The 19475-nt window shown below is 36.4% G+C and overlaps 1 protein-coding gene across 2 annotated transcripts; it reads left to right on the top strand.

The window, feature by feature from the left end:
• The first annotated feature begins 34 nt into the window (after positions 1-34).
• THAP6 (THAP domain containing 6) lies at positions 35-17946 on the top strand. Of its 2 annotated transcripts, XR_004380587.1 has the most exons (6): positions 35-108; positions 996-1098; positions 2286-2493; positions 8568-8693; positions 15189-15846; positions 16933-17946. XR_004380587.1 is itself a non-coding variant. In XM_032839885.1 (5 exons), exons 2-5 carry the CDS (start codon positions 1019-1021, stop codon positions 15441-15443), a joined length of 669 nt encoding a protein of 222 aa, XP_032695776.1. In that variant the 5' UTR covers positions 35-108; positions 996-1018; the 3' UTR covers positions 15444-15954. The 2 variants fall into 2 exon arrangements, 1 of the variants encoding a protein (XP_032695776.1); XM_032839885.1 differs by lacking the exon at positions 16933-17946 and having other exon boundaries at positions 15189-15954.
• The last annotated feature ends 1529 nt before the right edge of the window (positions 17947-19475 follow it).

Genomic DNA, 19475 nt, shown 5'->3' with positions numbered 1-19475 from the left:
GCACGTGACGCGGGGCAGCCGGATTTCCGGTTCCCGGGACCACGGGGCGGAAGTGAAGGGAGGCGCAATCTTTGTCGTCGACGTTAGTCGCTGACTTCGCCGCTAACGGTAATAACTCTTAGGTTGCTTCTTTTCCCCCTCCCACCCTCCATCGCCACTCGCCCAAACCTTGGGCGTGGTTCGGGGCGAGGTGGACCGTAGCGGCGCGGAGACGCCCGGTGGCCCCCTGAAAAAGGGACGCTCTCCGGCCGCCTCCGCACCTGTGACAGGGCGGCCCCTCCCTTTCTCCCTGCGGCGGCCCGGAGCCTCGAGAAAGGGGCGGAGCTCCGCAGGCCCCTGGGCTCTGGGCGGGCACCTGCGCCGGCTGGCCCTGCTCGCTGGCCCTGCTCGCCGGCCCTCGACCTGTTGCTGCTTTTACTCGTCCTTCATTCCTTCAAACTATGCGTTGACGTTTACTGCTCACCAGTTACCAGTTAAGCATGGGGCCAAAAAGTGAGAAAAAACAAACGCCCCACCATGCCCTCCTGGAACTCACGGGCTGGTGAAGGAGAGAGACATCAATCAGAGAATCACTGTAGCAAGATTGCGACTTTAAGAAGTGCCGGGAAGAAGGGTTTGTTCGAGGAGAGCTAGTGCTAGATGGGCTCTGATTTCATCTGAGCGTCAAGGAAGGCTTCCCTGGGGAAGCAACACGAAGCCAAAAGATGAGGAGGAGTGAGTGAGTGTGCAAAGGCCTTGTGACCTGGTGCCTGCAAGAAGCCGCGAAAGGGAAATGTACAAGACCGCAGGATAGAGTTAGACCCCTCGGAGGGCGGAGTGCGATACGCTTTGCCTTATAAAGAGCCAAGCCCCTGGAAAATTTTTAAAGCTGCCAGAAAGTATTTGGCTTTGGCTTTCTAGCGAGATTTCACAGTACCTAACACATGCTGGGAAAAGTAAATATGTTGCCCTTAGCTTTGAAGTTACTAACTCTTACCGTTTTAATTTTCTTTCAGTTCTGTTATGAGTTGCTAAAATCATGGTGAAATGTTGCTCGGCCATTGGATGTGCTTCGCGCTGTTTGCCCAATTCCAAGTTAAAAGGACTGACATTTCACGTGTAAGATTTTGCTGTAGTTAAGCCAAGTACTTTGGACGGTTATAAAAAGCCAGTGACAGTTCCACTTAAATCTTCAGCTTTGATCTTTAGTTCCCAAATCTGTAAATCGCTTTTTTAGCTAAATTTGAAGTGACAGGGATCTGTTTACATTTTTATAATTTAGTTGAAAAGTTTAAGATACCTGCCAGGGTATCAGAGGCTAGTAAACAAAAATATCAAGCTCATTCTTGCTAATGTTATTACTTTGCATTTTAACATACCTTCAAAGAAATTCAGTTTTGTTTACATGGAGTTTACAGTCTGTAGGAAGAAAGGATCTTTGCCCAAATATGTCCTGTCCTTTCTGTTTAGAAATAGATCTAAAATATAAATTACAAGCTCAGACCAAGGGTTCTTTAGCAGTACTACAGATAAATCAAGATGATCCAGATTTTCTATTTTAAGCCATTCTTCTGACAGCAAAGGAAAGGAATAATAAGGTTTAACAATTATTCATTTGCTAAAGGTTTATTTTGCTGCTTTTGTGTGAGGCACTGTGCTACGTACTAGAGAAAGATCTGTTAACTACTATGCAAGGTATGAAGAAACAAAAAATGAGTATGTGTACCCTACGTTTTCTAAAAAAGATTTGAATCGGCCTGGAAAACTGAAAAGATACGGTTATTGATTTCCAGATCTCTCAAAATAGTTCTTATTTTTGGAATTCCAAACAGCAGCAGTTCGTTGCCTCGTTCACTAAGCGTTGATAGACCTGTTGTGTATTAAATGCTATACTAAACAACTTTCTGATGCTAACAGAAGAATGAAAATACAAGGTACTGTATTCATCTGGGATAAATTCTGGATATCACTTCACATGGGAAAAGGCACAAGTGATATTATCATGTATAGATAAAGAAAAACTTCCAGTCGTGGGTCTTCCCATATAAGACTGAAATATTCATTGAAACTTTTCTTCTTTATAATATGAAGAAAATTGAAATAGGGGCCATATGTCTGCAGCATGATTAATAGAAAAATCTATTAAAACTGAAAGTTCTGAAAGCATGATTCATAAGGGCTTCCTGAATATTCCATTTCTCAAGAATAATAACAAACTCTTCAATGAGCCAATTTAGTCACAGCCTTAATTCAAGTATCTATCAATAGTGTTCAATTTTAAAATCCTTGCTGTATTTTTTTTCTAGATTCCCCACAGATGAAAACGTCAAAAGAAAATGGGTATTAGCAATGAAAAGGTTTGATGTAAATGCTGCAGGCATTTGGGAGCCTAAAAAAGGAGATGTGTTGTGTTCAAGGCACTTTAAGAAGACAGATTTTGACAGAAGTGCTCCAAATATTAAACTGAAACCTGGAGTCATACCTTCTATCTTTGATTCCCCATCTCACTTACAGGTTTGTTTATGAGACACTGCTTACCATCATTACTCATTTTTTATGGTATTATTGAAGAACCTTTACCACTGAGGCTAAGATTTTTAATTGTTTGCTTGTTCATCTGAAGTCCATTTTTGAGTTTTTACTGCTTCAGCTTTTATAACATATAGCAGGAATATTTTACCAGTAGCCACTCAGAAATATTTGTATGTTCCTAAGATCTGGTGAAGGAGACTGACTTAGGAGTTAACATAATTCAGGATTTGTATCTAAACAATGGAGGAAAATAAGAGGGTTGAACTGAAATTCCAAGTTGCCAGTCCTCCTCACACTGGAGCAAAAGTCAAGAGCAGAGCCACTAACAGGACCAAAGTATACTTTTAGAGCGACATACATTCAAGCTTAAAGCCTAGGTAGAACTAAAAAGAAGAAGAGCAAAAGAGATGAGAACAGGAGAATGAAAGGAGAGAAAAGGTAAGAAAAAGAAAATAAAAGGATTGTATAAGTAAAATCTAGTTGAATTTTGTGTTTTTTCTCAGTGGTATTAGTGTTATAGATTGACTGCCTTGCCTTCAGTATCTCTCTTAATATGTGGTAAAGTGGTTCTAGAAACCATAGAGTAACTGATTCCAGCATAGAAAATTCAGGGAGAGCCTGTGGGTCCTGGAACAACAGTAATGAACTTCTATTGAAATTACCTCCTTCCCAACACATGGAAACAGGAAGTACAGATGGTCTTTGTCTACAATTTTTCCACTTTATGATGATGCAAAAGCAGTATCCATTCAGTAGAAACCATACTTTGAATTTTTAATTTTCATCTTTTTCCGGGCTAATGATATGCAGTATACACTACCATACTCCTATGATGCTGGGCAGGGGGAATGAGCTGCAGCCATGTGGCCACAAGGGTAAACAACCAATACACTAACAACTGTTCTGTACCCATACAACCAGTCTGTTTTCCAGTTTCAGTACAGTATTCAGTAATCACATGAGATATCAACACTTCATTATAAAATAGGCTTGGGACACCTAGGGGCTCAGTTGGTTAAGTGTCCAACTCTTCTGCTTGGGTCATGATCTCAGGGTCTTGAGATCGAGCCGTGTGTTAGACTCCATGCTGGGCGTGGAGCCTGCTTAAGAGTCTCCTCCTCCCTCTCCCCTTCCTCTCTGCTCTCACTCTTGCTCTCTCTCTCTAAAAAAAACATAAAATAAAAAAAGTCTTTTTGTTAGATCACTTTGCTCAACTGAAGGCTACTGTAAGTGTTGTGAGCATATGTTTATGGTAAGTGAGGCTAACTATTATATTCAGTAGGTTAGGTGTATCAAATGCCTTTTCAATTTACAATATTTTAAATTTCCATAACCCCATCATAAGCTAAGGAAGATCTGTAATGCACAAGTGTGCCTGCTCCTATATGGTGTTGACCACTATACCCGTCTTTACTGGGTCATCTTCCAGTGCCTGCATGATCAAGTAGAGACTGCCTCACTCTCTCCCGTGTTGACACCTGTACAATATCATGTGTACAATTTGTTGGCAAGGTTTTTCTTGCTTTTCTAGCTTTAATGTTGAGAATCTTAAGAAATGCATAATCAAATAAACCATAATACTAACTTCCAAAAACTATATCCTTATAACAAAGTTTTTCATTATGGGAAATTAAATTATGCAAGCAAAAAGACAATAGAAATTAACAATCATCGGGCACCCAACTGGCTTAGTTGGTAGAGCATGTGACTCTTAATCTCAGGGTCCTGAGTTCAAGGCCCATATTGGGCGTGGAACCTACTGTTTAAAAAAAAAAGTATAAAAAAATTAACAGTAGTCATATAATCCAGAGGGAATACTTTTAACACTTCAATGTGTATCTTTCCAGTCATTTGTTTATGTATGTTTGTATATAAATTCATCTATAGATATTCTTACAAAAATATAATTACACTATAGATTTGAACCTGGAACAACAGAGTTTGAATGCATGGGTCCCCTTATACACAGATTTTTTTTTCAATAAATACAGTACTATAAATGTATTTTTTTCTTCCTTAGGATTTTAATAACATTTTCTCTAGTTTACTTTATGGTAAGAATACAGGATAGAAGACATATGCAAAATATGTGTTAGGTATTTGTGTTGTCAGTAAGGCTTCCAGTCTACAAACTAGTAGGTAGTTAAGTTTTGGGAGAGTCAAAAGTTATACACGGATTTTCAACTATGCGGGGGAGTTGGTGCCCTTAACCCTGCATTGTTCGAGAATCAACTGTATATCCTTTTCTTAATTTGCTTCCATCTGTCTGTCTGTCTCTCTCTCTCTTTTTCTTCCCAGCATTTATATAGTGTTTACTATGTGCCAAGCACTATTCTAAGGACCTTATATGTAAACTCATTTAGTCCTCTTAACAACCATGTGAAATAAATACTATTATTATTCTCATTGTACTACTTGAAGAAACATAGGTCCAGAGAGCTGAAATACTTTACCCAGGGTTACACAGCTCAGCTATTAAATGGCAGAGGCTGGATTAGAACCAAGTCATTTTGGCTCCAGAGTCCACTGTGAACTACTGCTTTCCATGATACTAAATATTTTTCCATAACAGTGGCTTTCAAACTTTAGTCTACGTAAGAATTATCCAAGGAGCCTGTTTACAATGGGGAACCGGGGCATCTGCATGGCTCAGTCTACTGAGCAACCTACTCCTGGTTTTGGCTCAGGTCATGATCTCTGGGTCATGAGATCGGGCCCTGCGTAGGGCTCCATGCTCAGCAAAGAGTCTACTTGAAGATTCTCTCCCTCTGCCACTCCCCCTGCTCACACTCTCTCCCTCTAAAATACATAAATCTTTAAAAAATAAAGTGGACAATCCTGTTCCCCAGAGAATTTGATTCACTAAGTTTGGGCTAGAGTCCAGAAAGCTGCACATTTTAACAAGCATCCCACTCAATTGTGTTGCACATCTTCAGATGATAACTTTTAACAGAAACATATAGACCTCAGTTTTTTGTTTTGTTTTGTTTTGTTTTAAGATTTTATTTGTTTATTTAACAGAGATCACAAGTAGGCTGAGAGGCAGGCAGAGAGAAAGGGGGAAGCAGGCTCCCCAGGTGGGACTCGATCCCAGGACCCTGGGATCATGACCTGAGCTGAAGTCAGAGGCTTTAACCCACTGAGTCACCCAGGCACCCCTAGACATCAGTTTCTTAAACTGAACTTTATACTAAAATAGACATATGGAAAGTGCACCCATCATAAGTGTACCTAGCAATAAGTTGTCATAAAGTGAATTAAATCCCTTTAAACCAAGATACAGTAACCATCACCCCAGAAGCCTCCTTCGTGCTCTTTTCCAGTCACTATACCTCCAAAGGTAAATAGTATCCTGACTTTCATCACTGTCTGTTATATAAATAGAGTCAATATGTCCTCTGACTTCTTTAGCTCAACATTTTGTATGTATGATTCATCCATGTTTAGTATGTGATAGTAGTCCATTTATTTTTTTGCCATATAGTATTCTATTATCTAAATAAACTATAATTATGTCTTTCTACTGTTGATAAACATTTAGGTTGTTCTCACTTTAGGTCTGTTATGAATGATGCAGCTATGAGTGTTTTTGTCCATGCCCTTGGGTACATGTAGGTTCACATTTCTGCAAAGTGTACATACAATTTTCTTAGAAGTGCAACTGCTGGGTCCTAGGGATGTGTATGTTCAGCTCGAGCATATACTGCCATCGTTTTCCAAAGTGGTTTTGCCAATTTGTAGTCTCACCATCTGCATATAAATGTTCTCTGGTTCTATATCCCTGTCAGTACCTGGTGGTATCAGTTTTACGAAACATATTTAGTGACCATGTAGCAATTGATTTATGTGTGAACAATAGTTTACGGAACCAATTACTATTGTATATAGGTTATCATCACTTACTATTCTAAACAGTGCTGTGATAAACATTATTCTAGCCAAATCTTTGTACATATCCTTATTGTCTCAAACTAAATTCCCAGAAATAAAATTTTGCATCAAAGATTACACACATTTTTAAACACTTTGCTTTTGATACAGATCCCCACAGGCCCACCAGAAAGCTTGTACCAATCTATTCCCTAATTACCTTTGCATGAAAGTATCCATCCACCCTAGTCCTCAGAGTAAGTTGTGTTTTTAACCTTTGCTAAAATTGATTGGCAAAAATGACATTTTGTTGTAATTTATTTTTGGATATTGGTCTCTGCATTTATTAGACATTTCTATTTTTTATTTTGTGAGTTACTTATTGAGGACCTTTTCTATTTTCATCTTTTTCTAAATTACATGTAAAAAACTACATATTGAAGATATAGATTATTTAACTGACCTCTGAGTTGCAGTTACTTTTTGTTGTTTTTAGTACAATTATCAGGTTGGTTTGGGTTTTTTATTTTGTTTGAAATTCAGATGTCTCTTTTAAATAGTCAATTCTATATTTTCTATTGAATTATCAGCCTCTAGCCTTCCCCACCTTAAGATAATATAAATATTCCCTATTTTTTTCTACTGCCTAAGGATTTTCATTTTTACATAAATTTTCAGTGCTAGAATTTCAACATGACTTATTTTATATAAAGGATATAACTTTTTATTAATTAGTTCATTTTTACATGATTTAGAGCTTTTTTTTAGGTTTTTTTAAAGATTTTATTTATTTATTTGAGAGAGAAAGAGGGAGAACACAGAGAGTGAGAGGGAGAAGCAGACTCCCTGCCAAGCACAGAGCCCAATGTAGGGCTTGATCCCAGGATCCCGAGATCATGACGTGAACCAAAGGCAGATGCTTAAGCAATTGAGCCACCCAGGCACCCCGATAGCCTTTCTAAGCTTTTTTTTTTTTTTTTTTGAAGATTTTATTTGAGAAGAGAAAGAGAATGGGTGCACATGCACACGCATGAGAGGTGGGGGGAAGGGCAGAGAGAGAGAGAAGCAGACTCCCTGCTGAGCACAGAGCCAGAGGCTCTCAACCTCACAACCTCTGAGATCATGACCTGAGCTAAAACCAAAAGTTGGATGCTTAACCAACTGAGCCACCCAGGTGCCCCAGGTTTTCTCCACTTATTTAGACTGCCTTCTTTTTCCTAAAACCTTTTACCCACCTGATCTATTTCTAGATTTTTCTGTCTCATCTTTGAGAGAGTAGCACACTATATTAACTGTTATTAATGAGTAATATATCTTTAAGAAGTGATAGGACATATTCTTTCTCAACAGCACTCTTATTTTTTTAGGAAAATTTGTTTCTAGATGAACTTTAGGGTTATTTTCAGGAAGTTCCTTTGAACTAATCCCAGAGATTAAACTCATACTTTGTTGCTGTGTTATATGTAGACCAGTATTGCCTGTAAAAAGATTTTATATATATTTTTAAAAGGCAGTATTGGTCTATGCACTACAGAATACCATATAATACATCCTAGTTCATATGCTAGAATACCAGCTCTAATCTCCTAGTGGCCTATAAGAAGAATAGAATACATTGGGTCACCGGGATTGCACTGTCAATATGTTTTCTTAAAATTCATGCTCTCTGTTAAGGAGAAGCAAAACTTTTTTCAGCAATAGCTATGAAAAGAATGTTTCTCTTGAGACCTCTTAAAGGAGACATTGCCTGACTTAGTGGACAAGACTTCAGTAACATCCTTAAAGCAAACATGAGAGCCATTTCATATTAAAAATGCTGTCTTTTTTATAAGCTGAGTGCATACTATCAGAAAACAATTTAAAATAAAATTTGAGAGTGAACTTAAACACTTAAGACCAAATCTGCCTCTCCGTGACCTGCCTCTCTCTTGACCTGGGGCTGGGGATGGGGAGAGGGGTTATCTAGGTTATTTGGAGGATTGTATGAATGGCAAATTATTTTTTAATAAACAGTAGTTTGTATTTTTGAAAAAAACTAATCTCAAAGGAATTTAAAATTTACTGAGTTTTCCAAGCAGTTTCCATGAAAAGAAATATTGTATTCCACTACACAAAGTTAAGAAGGAATAAAAATTTTAAAAAGGACAGAAGTATCTACAATGATTTTTATTAACTCTACTTAACAGGAGAAAAGAGAAAAACTTCATTGTAGAAAAAACTTCACCCTCAAAACCCTTCCAGTCACAAACCACAATCACCAGCTTGTTGGTGCTTCCTCATGTACTGAAGAATTCCAATCCCAGTTCATTTTTGTAAGTAAAATTACTTACTGACCTAATGCTGATATTTTTAATATGTCTTCTCCATTAGGATTAGAGTAGAAATGTAGGTGTTTGAGATATAGATATAAATACAGATATTATGTCCAAAAATAATGCTTCCCAGGGCCATTATAATTTTTATATATGTAGTAATAATATAGAAGTAGTTAATCCTTTGGTTACACGTTAGTTGAAAGAATGCCTTCACAGAGCTTTATTTACCAAGAAAAACGCAATAATTAATTTCTCCCTTTAGGTACTCTACCTTCTAAATGGAAATATCTAATGACCTCTTTAGGTTTTCTTAGAACAGTCATACATATACAGAGTTTTCAGGCTTGCATTACTATTCATCTCATTGAGTATTCATGTTAGAGCCAGACCTAGAGCCCATATCTGTAACTTTATAATTCTTGAAATCAGGCAGTGTTTGTCTTCCAACTTTGTTATTTTTTCAAAGTTGTTTTGAATATTCTGGATCTTTTGCATTTTCATGTGAATTTTAAAATCGTTTTGTAACGAGTGCTACAAAAATTTCTGCTGGAATTTTAACTGGGATTCCATTTGGAAAGAATTGACATCTTAATGAAACTATTTTAAGTCCTTGAATCTGTGAACTCATTGTATCTCTACAGTTATTTAGGTCTTTAACTTCTCTCTGCAATATTTTATAGTTTTCTACATACCCATCTTTCACTTTATCAGATTTATCCCTAATGTTGTATGCAGTTGGATGCTATTATAAATGGTGTTTTGTTTTGTTTTTACTGATAGTATATGGTAGTTGATTTTTGCATGTGGATCTTCTATTTGGCAAACTTGCTAAACTCATATATTAATTATAAAAGCTTTTTTATAGAGGCTGTTAGATTTTCTACATAATCATCTTGTCTGTCATTGAAGTTTTAATTCTTCCTTTCCAAAACAGTGGTCTTTTCTTTTTCTTGCTTTATTGCACTGCTTTGAACTTCCAGAGCTATGCCGAATAGAAGTATTGAGAGCTATTCTCCAGGCTTTGCCCCTGATTTTAGAAGGCAGGCATTCAGTCTTTTGCCACTAAATATGATGTTAACTGTAGGTTTTTTATAAATGCCTTTTATCAGGCTGAGGAAGTGCCTTTCTATTCCTAGTTTGGTGAGAATTTTTATCAGAAGTGAATATTAGTTTTGTCAAATGCTTTTTCTATATCTATTTAGATTATGTAGCTTTCTTTTGTAGTTTTTTAATATGATTAGTTATATCAATTCATGTTTGAATATCAAACCAGCCTCAGAATAAACCTTACCTCATGGTGTGTTACTACTGGTATATATTGTTGGATTAGATTTATTAAAATTTTGTTCAGAATCTTTCCGTGTATGTATAGTCGGGATATTGGCCTGTAGTTTTCTTTCTATGTAATGTCTTTGTCTAGTTTTAGAATCATAATAATGCTGACCTCAGTGAATAAGTTAGAAAATAGTGCCTGCTTTTTTTATTTTTCTAGATGATTTGGTATAGATTTGTTATTATTTCTTCCATAAGTATTTGATAGAATACCCTAGTAAAACTATCTGGGCCTGAAGTGGGAAAAATTTTTTGGTAGCTTGTGTCTTCCAAGGGCTTTGTCCATTTTATCTCAGTTGTCGTTTATTATTTTAAAATTGTTCATAATATTTGCTTATTATCCTTTTATCATATGTAGAATCTGTAGTGATATTATCTGTCCCATTTCTGATATTGGCAATTTGTTTCTGTTCTCTTTTATTGCTGATCAGTCTGCCTAGAGATTTATCAGTTTTATTGTCCTGGGGCACCTGGGTGACTCAGTCAGTTAAGCATCTGCCTTTGGTTCAGGTCATGATCCCAGGGTCCTGGGATCAAAGCCCACATCCATCAGGCTCCCTGCTTAGCGGGAAACCTGCTTCTTCCTCTCCCACTCCCACTGCTTGTATTCCCTCTCTCAATGTCTCTCTCTCTGTCAAATAAATAAATAAAAATCTTTAAAAATAAAATCTTTTTTATTGATCTTATCAAAGAACTAGGTTTCATTAATATTCTTGCTTTTTTGTTTTTGTTTTTTACTTCACTGATTTCCATTCATCTTTATTATTTTCTTTTTTCTACTTCCATAAAATTTGTTCATCTTTTTCTAGTTTCTTAAAATGAAAGTTAAGGTCATTGACTTGAGGCTTGTTTCTTTGTAATATAGGCATTTAGTGATATTAATTTCTTCCTAAGTATTGCTTTAGAAACCCTCCAGAAATTAAATGTGTTCATTTTCATTTAGTTCAGAATACTTCTAAATTCCATTTTGATTTGTTCTTTGACCCATGAATTATTTAGAGGTGTGTGCCATATGGTTTCCAAAAATTGGGGAATTTTCCACATATCTTTCTATTAATTTCTAATTTAATTCTATTCTAGTTAGAGAATATATGTTGTATGGCTTGAAATACTTTTGAATTTATTGAGACTTATATTCTAGAATATGGTCTAATGTTCTGTGTGCATTTGCAAAGAATGTACATTCTGCTGATGTTGGCCAAAATGTTTTAGAAATGTCCATTAAGTCAAACTGTTTATAGTGTTATTCAGAGTTTTCATCCCTACTAAACTTCTGTTTGTTCTGTTTTTGAGAGAGGAATGTAATCTTCTGGTAATGTTCTAATTCTCCTTGAAGTTGTCAGTTTTTACTTGTTATGTTTTATAGCACTGTTATTGGGTACTAAATATTTAGGATTATGATGTCTGGATAATTTAACCCCTTTGTTATTAGGAAATAACTTTCTTTATCCCTGATAATGTTCTTTTGCTCTGAAGTCTATTTTCTTTGATAGCAGTATACCCACTTTAGTTTTCTTTATCATCAGTGTTATATATTGGTATACAGATCGTTCCCAACTTTTGATGGTTCAACGCATGATTTTTCAACTTTACAATGATGCAAAATCAATAGACATTCAATAGAAACCATATTTCAAGGTTTTTTTTTTTCAATTTAACTAGATTGTATTTTAAAATGTCAGACAAGAAATATTCATAAACAATGAAAAGACAACTACTTGCCTCTTACAAAGCATACATTGATTCATATTATATCTTTAATAAACTATAAGCATTTTGATGTTAGGAATCATTTCATATGCAAATAAATAATTAAGTTCTTTTTAACTTAACTTGAATATTATTACCAGAAAAGGATTGTAAATAACTGTATTCTTTAGAAAATATATGTGAAAGATTATCTTATTTATTTCAAAATATAAATCTAAATTATGCAACAATTGAAACAAATTACACCATGATCCATTGTTGTAGTTAGTGAAATGACATTCTCTAGTGAATATGGGTCTCTCATATTGACAGTACACTTAATATTTCAAGTTTTTAATATTCATCTTTTTCTGGGCCAGCAATATGTGGTATATACTCATATGATGTTGGGCAATGGCAGCAAGTCACAGCTTCCGATCAGCTACATGATCACAGGGGTGAACAATCAATACACTTAGAACCATTCTGTGCCCATACAACCATTGTTTTTCACTTCCAATAACAGTATTCAGTAAGTTACATGAGATATTCAACACTTTATTATAAAATAGGCCTTGTGAAACCCATCATAAGTGGAGGTAGATCTGTATCTTTTTCTGCTCTTTTACTTTGAACCTATTTGGTGTGTTTGGACTGCATATTTTTTTAGGTAAGTTATATTTTTGGGTCTTGATTTTTTTTTTTTACTCTGATAACTTCAGCCTTTTACTTGGGTTATTTAGACCATTTACACCTAATGTGTTTATTGATATTATTTGGTTTAATTAAATCTGTTGTCTTATTTGTCTCTTACTTGTTCCATTTGCTCTTTGTTCCCATTTTCTTCTTTTTCAGCCTTTTTTTGGGTTAATTGAATTTTTTTGGTTCCATTTTATATTCTTTTTTTTTTTTTTTTTTCTCATTAGCTGTAACTTTTTGTTTTGTTTTAGTGGTTGCTTTTGAGTCTATAGCATTCATCTTTAAAATATCAAAGGCTATATCCAACTGATATTTCACTTAACACATATAATAAGAATCTTAAAATAGTCTACTTTCATTTCCCTTCTCCCAATTTTTGTGTTACTGCTATCATACATTTCACTTTTATATAGACTATAAACCCCACACTGCATTGTTCTAATTTTTGTCTTAACAATAAATTATCTTTTAAAGAGATATAAAATAATAAGAAAAAAATCTTATACCTTACCCATGTAGCAGCCATTGCCAGGGCTTTTCATTTCTATATTTCCCTGTGGTTCCATTCTGTCTGAAGGACTTTAACATTTGGTGATGAATTCTTTCAGCTTTTATATTTCTGAAAAAAAAAATCATTATTTAGTCTCTGTTTTTGAAAGATCTTTTCATTAGGTATAACTAGGTTGATAGTTTTGGAGATTCTTTTGTTTGTTTTTAGTTCTTCAGAGATGTTGCTCCACTGTATCCTCACAAGCTTTGTTTTTAATGCAAAATCTGTCATCTTTATCCTCTATATATCTAATGTTTCTTATTTTCTTTGCTTTTAAGGTTTTTTCTTTCCCAGTGGTTTGAATAATTTGATTATGATGTACCTTAGTTTAGTTTTCTTCATATTTCTCATGCTTGGGATGAGAAATGTGCTTGAGCTTCTTTATCTGTGGGTTTATAGTTTTCATCAAACTTGGAGAAATTTTGGCCAAGATTTCTTCAGATATTTCATTCTACCTCAACCTTTCTTTTTTCATTCCTTCAGGGATTCTGACTGCATGTATATTAGGCTATATGAGTCACACTACCACTTACTAATGCTGTCCTAATTTTTTTTTTTTTTTCTGGTTCTGTTTTTCAGTATTCCCTTTTCTCTCTGCAGTCTGTTCTGGATAGTTCATATTGCTGAATCCTCACCTTCACTAATCTGCCCTTTATTCCCTCCAATGTATTTTTCACCTCACACATTGTTGATTTTATCTCTAGATGTTCTATTTCATTCCTTTTTATATCTTTTGTGTCTCAAAAATAACTTTTTGAATATACAGAATACAATTTTAATAACTTTCTTAATTCCCTTATCTGCTAATTCCAACATTGTGGCAATTCTGGGTTAGTTTCCATTGACTGGTTTATTTCTTATTATGGCTCATGTTCTCCTATTTCTATGCATACCTGATAAATGTTGTGTGCTGCACATTGTGGATTTTACTTTGCTGGATGCTGGATATTTTTGTACCCTGTGTTCTTGAGCTTTGTTCTGGGATACCACAAAGTTACTTGTAAACAGTTTGATCTTCTCAGGTTTTGTTTGTTAGGCAGGACTAGAAGAGTGTTCCATCTAGGGCTATTTGTTCTCCACCACTGCGGCAAGACCCTTCTGTATACTCTACTCAGTGCCTCATGAATCCTGAAATTTTCTAATCTGGTAGGAGTGGGAATAGCGGCAATGCCCTCTGAACACAGGGTCCTTTTTGGTCATTTTTTCCTCATCCTTGAGCGGTTTTCTACCTGTGTGCACTGAATACTAGAAGGGGAGCCTGTAAGGATCTTCAGAGTTCCCTATCCTCACTAGCACTTTGTCCTGTGAATGGTAACCACTGTGGTCTTTCTGGATGCTTTGCAAATCTTCTCAGTCTACTGAGCTCCACAGCATTAACGCTCTCCCAAGGCAGTAAGCTTGGGCAGTCAGCCAGAGGGCTCACCTCTTAGTTTCCCATCCCTCCAGGATTGCTGCCTTCCTTGCCTGATGTCAGTTATTTTTGTAACATTTTTTATGCCTTTTAGCCATATGTGGGGTTTTTTAGATAGGAGTCAATCCAGTCTGTTATTTCATCTTGGCTAAAAGCAAAAGTCCTCTTTACTAATTTTAATATTAAATAAAAACTTTTCAAAATTATTTTATAGTGCCTTTTTAAGATATGTTAGTGTTACTTTCCCTATTTTCAAATGAAAAAAAAAGTATACCCAGCAAACATAAGCATAGCCATAATAAATATTGAGAGAGCCTAAATTCTCTCAAAACCCCAAACCAGAGTTCTCTCTAAATATATAACCCTCAGCCCGAGGACCTGCTCCAATGCTCCTTTTCTGTCATTTCCTTTAACATGAATATCAATATAAAATAAAATAGTTAAAAGTGTAAGAGTTGAAGATTTGTTGGTAGGTAAAACATAAACATAGCAGCACCACAGCTAGGGAACAAAAGCTGGGTAGTCATTACAAGTGTCATGTTCATAGCAGATACTTACCCCCAATGAGCAGTGCTTCCCCTCCATAGATTCTGTACCCCCATGTTACACCTAGCCTTAGATAAAGGAGGGCAGCTCTGGGCACCCAAAATACCGCTTCTACCCGCATCATCTTCTAGTGTTCTTTAAACCGCTAAGTATCACCAACTTAAAGATATCTAAGCATTGTAAATGGAAAACAGCTGAGACCTAGCTAAGCTTTTACGTAACTACTTGTCTCTCTGGTTTAATAACTTGGTGTTTATGTTTTTAGGAACATAGCTACAGTGTAATGGACAGTCCAAAGAAACTTAAGCATAAATTAGATCATGTGATCAGCGAGCTAGAGGATACCAAGAAAAGTCTGCGGAATGTTTTAGACCGAGAAAAACGTTTCCAAAAATCATTGAGGAAGACAATCAGGGAATTAAAAGATGAATGTCTCATCAGCCAAGAAACAGCAAATAGACTGGAAGCTTTCTGTTGGGAGTGTTGTCAGGAGAGCATAGAAAGAGACTATATTTCATGAAATAATTCCATGTTCTGTTCTAACTAAAATTAATATTGGTACAGCATTTTAGAAAATAGTTCTCATTTACCATCATTAAATATTATCCATTATTTAGAGTGCTTCTTTGGCTCTCCCATAGCATAATGCATTTAGTTGTTATCCAAAGGGTTTTTTTGAAGACGTACAGAAATGTGCACTAGTTATCATGTTTTTGTATGATTTGTGACAATTATGTTTTTATAGACCTAAACTAGTGCCAGGTCACTATCGTAAGATGTTAAGAGATCCACAAGTTTCCACAGGACTTAGGAAATTATATCAGATTAGCCACATTAAGCCATGGTTTTAGGAACTGGACTCTGCTTCAACAGCATCAGATTTTGGGCTTCAAAGGAGTACCTTGACTTATATATGCTTTATGGTAAGTACGTTGAATTACACTTTAAATGTATTTTACTATAAAGCAGAATTCATTTATAACACAAAGCTATCTTGGATCCAATCCAAGTTGCTTTTGTTATTAGTAATGCCAAAAGTTTTGTTTTGTTTTGTTTTGTTTTGTTTTGTTTTGTTTACATAGCATCCCATAATCCTGACCCTGAGAATAGCAATGGTACAGATCTGTTGGCTTTTAAAAAGTTGTTCAGAGACAGGTTGAGAAGACCTCTGACAAGGTCTCAGTTTTTCAGTATGGTACATCATTCCTCCCCTCTAAGGAGAACTTGATACAAATGTGCATAGGTTTAAAAAGAAAAAAAAAAAAGGTCCTAAATCTGATTTTTAAAGTTTGGTCGTGGACAGTTGTTCTGAACATTTTGTTTCATTATAAAGGAGTGTCTTCAAACTCTAGATGCTAGTACTACCTAGATATTTTTAATGCTCCTTTGTATTTTACAGAAAGTAACATTGCTGACATTTCTAAAATACAAAATATAGATGAAATCATTAAAAAATAATGACTGTGGCTCTTCCAGTTGCAACAGGATTTGGAGAAAGGGTTAGAATATTTTCCTGTAATTAGGCGAGTCTACTGTCCAAAGACTTTTATTGAAAGAAAGAAAGTAAAGCAGCAGCTATACTTTCTTTACTTTACTCTACTTTAGCAGTAGCTTCTTACTGACTATACAAAAGAAGAACCCTTAGCTATTTTTTTTTTTTTGATCCAAGTATCAGAAATTTAGCTTTCCTCCTAATTTCTTATTAAGAACAACTGAAATTAAGAGTCATAAATACTGTGGATTAGATTAAAAATTACCAGCCCAAAGCCAAATTCTACTTTGAAACACATGTACATATTCAAACCTCATTCAGATGTCTATGCTGTAGTAGTTAGAATTTGAGTATCATTTGTTTCATTGTGTTAACTAGAAATGAATTGCATTTTGTGCTGAAATGTTCATGGAAATTTTATTTGTGTTATATTAATATCAGTAAGGATATGGTCACTTGAATTTTCTCTGTAGTCAAGAATTTTCTGTGTGTTAATGCATGTTATATTTTTATGTAGGATTCCATCTAAATGGGAACCTTCCCACATTTCAGAGGTCAGCATTATGCTAAGAAGAAACACCAAGGTCTTATCTTTTTACTACCTAGAAAAAAATCTCATTAGCTCCCCATTATTTATTTTAGTTACTTAATTTTGAAGTCATAATGGACATTTGAAGGGGAAGTTTGGATATGATCTTAGATTTTATAGAGATACTGTGATAGAAATGGAGACTATTTTTGAGTATGAAAATTAAAGTCAGTGGACAGTGGAGAAAAGTAGGATCAATCCAAACGCATATGTCCAAATTTGGCTCTCTACCGGCTGCTCAGAATGACTCCAGCCTGGGAGACCTCTCCAAGAGTCAAAGCCCAATTTGTGCCTCAGTCACAGTCAATCACCACAGTCACTTTTACCACTTGTGTTCACAGTGAACTTGGCCCTTTTCTTCCTTGTCATTGGGCTTAGTATTTTACTGAGAGATAGGTAACTGAGAACAAAATCTCAGTATCATTAAGGACCCAGAGCTACCCATTTTTGCTCTTTATTCTTATGGAGAGATGATTACCAATAGAAATCTGACATAAGAAGTAGGGTTCTCCTCACCTGCCACCCCAAACAAATAGACACAGTAAATACCTCAGTCCTCTGTTCCAGATATTCCAGCCCAGATCAGGGAGAAACTGTCCCGTACAGAGCCAACCAGTCACCCCCATCCAGAGGGGCCTCAAGCAGCCAAGGCCAGCCCAAGGTTTCACTTCGCTTTAAAGCTTGGAGTAGCCTCTGGATCCTGGAACAAACCAATACACCAATTCAACCTCAGCACCAAACCAGGTACAAAGGACTTGACATGGCATTTTTCTCCATATCAAGTTCAAATCGCTGGAAATAGACTTTGGTTGCTAAAGATAATCAAAATTATACCACAGTCTTTGAGAAAAGATGAAATGTATTAAAATATATATTTAGTTTTTAAAAAGGGTAAAATATTACAGAAATAATTGAAGAGTGAAGAATCCATTATTCATTTGAAAAATAAAATATTTTCTCTGGTAATGTATCTGGTTTTTATACAGTTACTCAATAAAATGAGCAGAGAAAAATAAAGAGTATATGTACTGTGGTTTTGCTTTCATTTCTTCTGCATTTTTCCCTTCACCAATAACTCTGATATCATAGGGTCTGCTACATTAGATGACCCAAGTGGCAGACTGGCTTTTGCCAAAATTTGGATGTTTTCCTGCTTGGGTGTCACTCAAAACTGGCAGCCTTTCATGTCATTCAGTGTAACAGCTGAGAGGAGGAGTATTAAGTGTGAAATGGGCTTCCTTCTTCATAGTGGGAGATGCAGGTTGTAATAATTTGTCTTTTACTTCAGAGGGGATGTGCTAGCATGCCCCTGCTCCCTGGACACTCCTCCCCCCAAATTTTACTGATACGGTAGGCTCTGAGGGGCATGGGTTTTCTCCCACCCTCTAGAGCACATGTACAAATCACATCTTGCTCATGCCATTGGATTAACATAATCCATCAGTCTGGTGACCTAAGTGACTTTCTGTAGAATGTCTACCTGGTTTATGTCTCTTTTGATTATATTAATGGAAGCCAGAGAGTTACATGGCCTGTTGTTTCTTCCATGTGAGGGTGAACTGTTTGTGATCCTGTTTTAATAGGGATGGAAAAACATTGCCCACCGGACAGGTAGCCACATACCATGTACCCATAGCCATGTTAACCTGCTCCAGCAGAGATATCACATCTGGCACAGCATCTGTAGTCAGGGCTCCTCCTTCATTGAATTTGCCTTAGTCTGCTATCATCCTGCAGACTCTGTCTAAATTTTGTGGAATAAATAGAGCTCTCATGAAGACTACCACTGCTCCATCTGGTATGTAGGGCTGTGAAGGCGGCACCTTAGCCAACCCCACAGAAAAATCTGAAGCTGTGCTGGTGTGGAGAAGGAGTTGACACAGCAGATCTGAGACCGCTGTCCTTATAAAGGCCTGCCTACGGGGTTGGCTTTTGGCTGGCATTTGGTGACTTTGACTTTGAGAGGATTCCCACTCTTCAAACCTGAGACCACGACCTGATTCACGTGACCTCATTCACAGTGTGACTAAATTGTTGGTAGAAACACTATGGTTATACTGAACACCTGCTTTCCTTCAGGGAGTCTGGAATTTGGGAATGTGTCAAGCAAGGCCCTGCCTGTATGACCAGCCACCATTAAAACCTTAGACACTGAATCTTTAAGAGCTTCCCTGGTGGACCACATGTCATACCTGTTGTCCAATTCAGTGCTTGCTGAGGGCCTGATTCTGTGCCCAAAGAAAGAACTGCTCTATCCGTAGGAAGAGCAAAGGTATAATTGGCTCCTGCATAGGCGTAATGGGAATGTGATATACAGTAGTCTGAGAGGAGCCAGGTTCCAGCTCTGGGTGGGCATGAGCTGTCGGTACCCATTGCCTGCCTTCTGCATAAGCCTCATGGTCTTTCTTTCATATCACTGCCTCGTATTTCACCACAGTTCTAATAATTGTCACATCTCTCACCTTCCTCCC

The sequence above is a fragment of the Lontra canadensis genome, unplaced genomic scaffold (genome assembly GCF_010015895.1).
Source record: "Lontra canadensis isolate GAN:19392208 unplaced genomic scaffold, GSC_riverotter_1.0 scaffold1, whole genome shotgun sequence".
NCBI lineage: Eukaryota > Metazoa > Chordata > Mammalia > Carnivora > Mustelidae > Lontra > Lontra canadensis.
Note: the sequence above shows the minus strand (reverse complement) of the source record. Positions and strands in the feature narration are given on the sequence as shown.

Bases quoted from the DNA above. Each gene is read 5' to 3' on its own strand.
- THAP6 (XM_032839885.1), top strand. From the start codon at position 1,019: ATGGTGAAATGTTGCTCGGCCATTGGATGTGCTTCGCGCTGTTTGCCC. The intron at 1,099-2,285 runs GTAAGATTTTGC...TTTTTTTTCTAG, and splicing joins AAAGGACTGACATTTCACGT to ATTCCCCACAGATGAAAACG. The intron at 2,494-8,567 runs GTTTGTTTATGA...TCTACTTAACAG, and splicing joins ATTCCCCATCTCACTTACAG to GAGAAAAGAGAAAAACTTCA.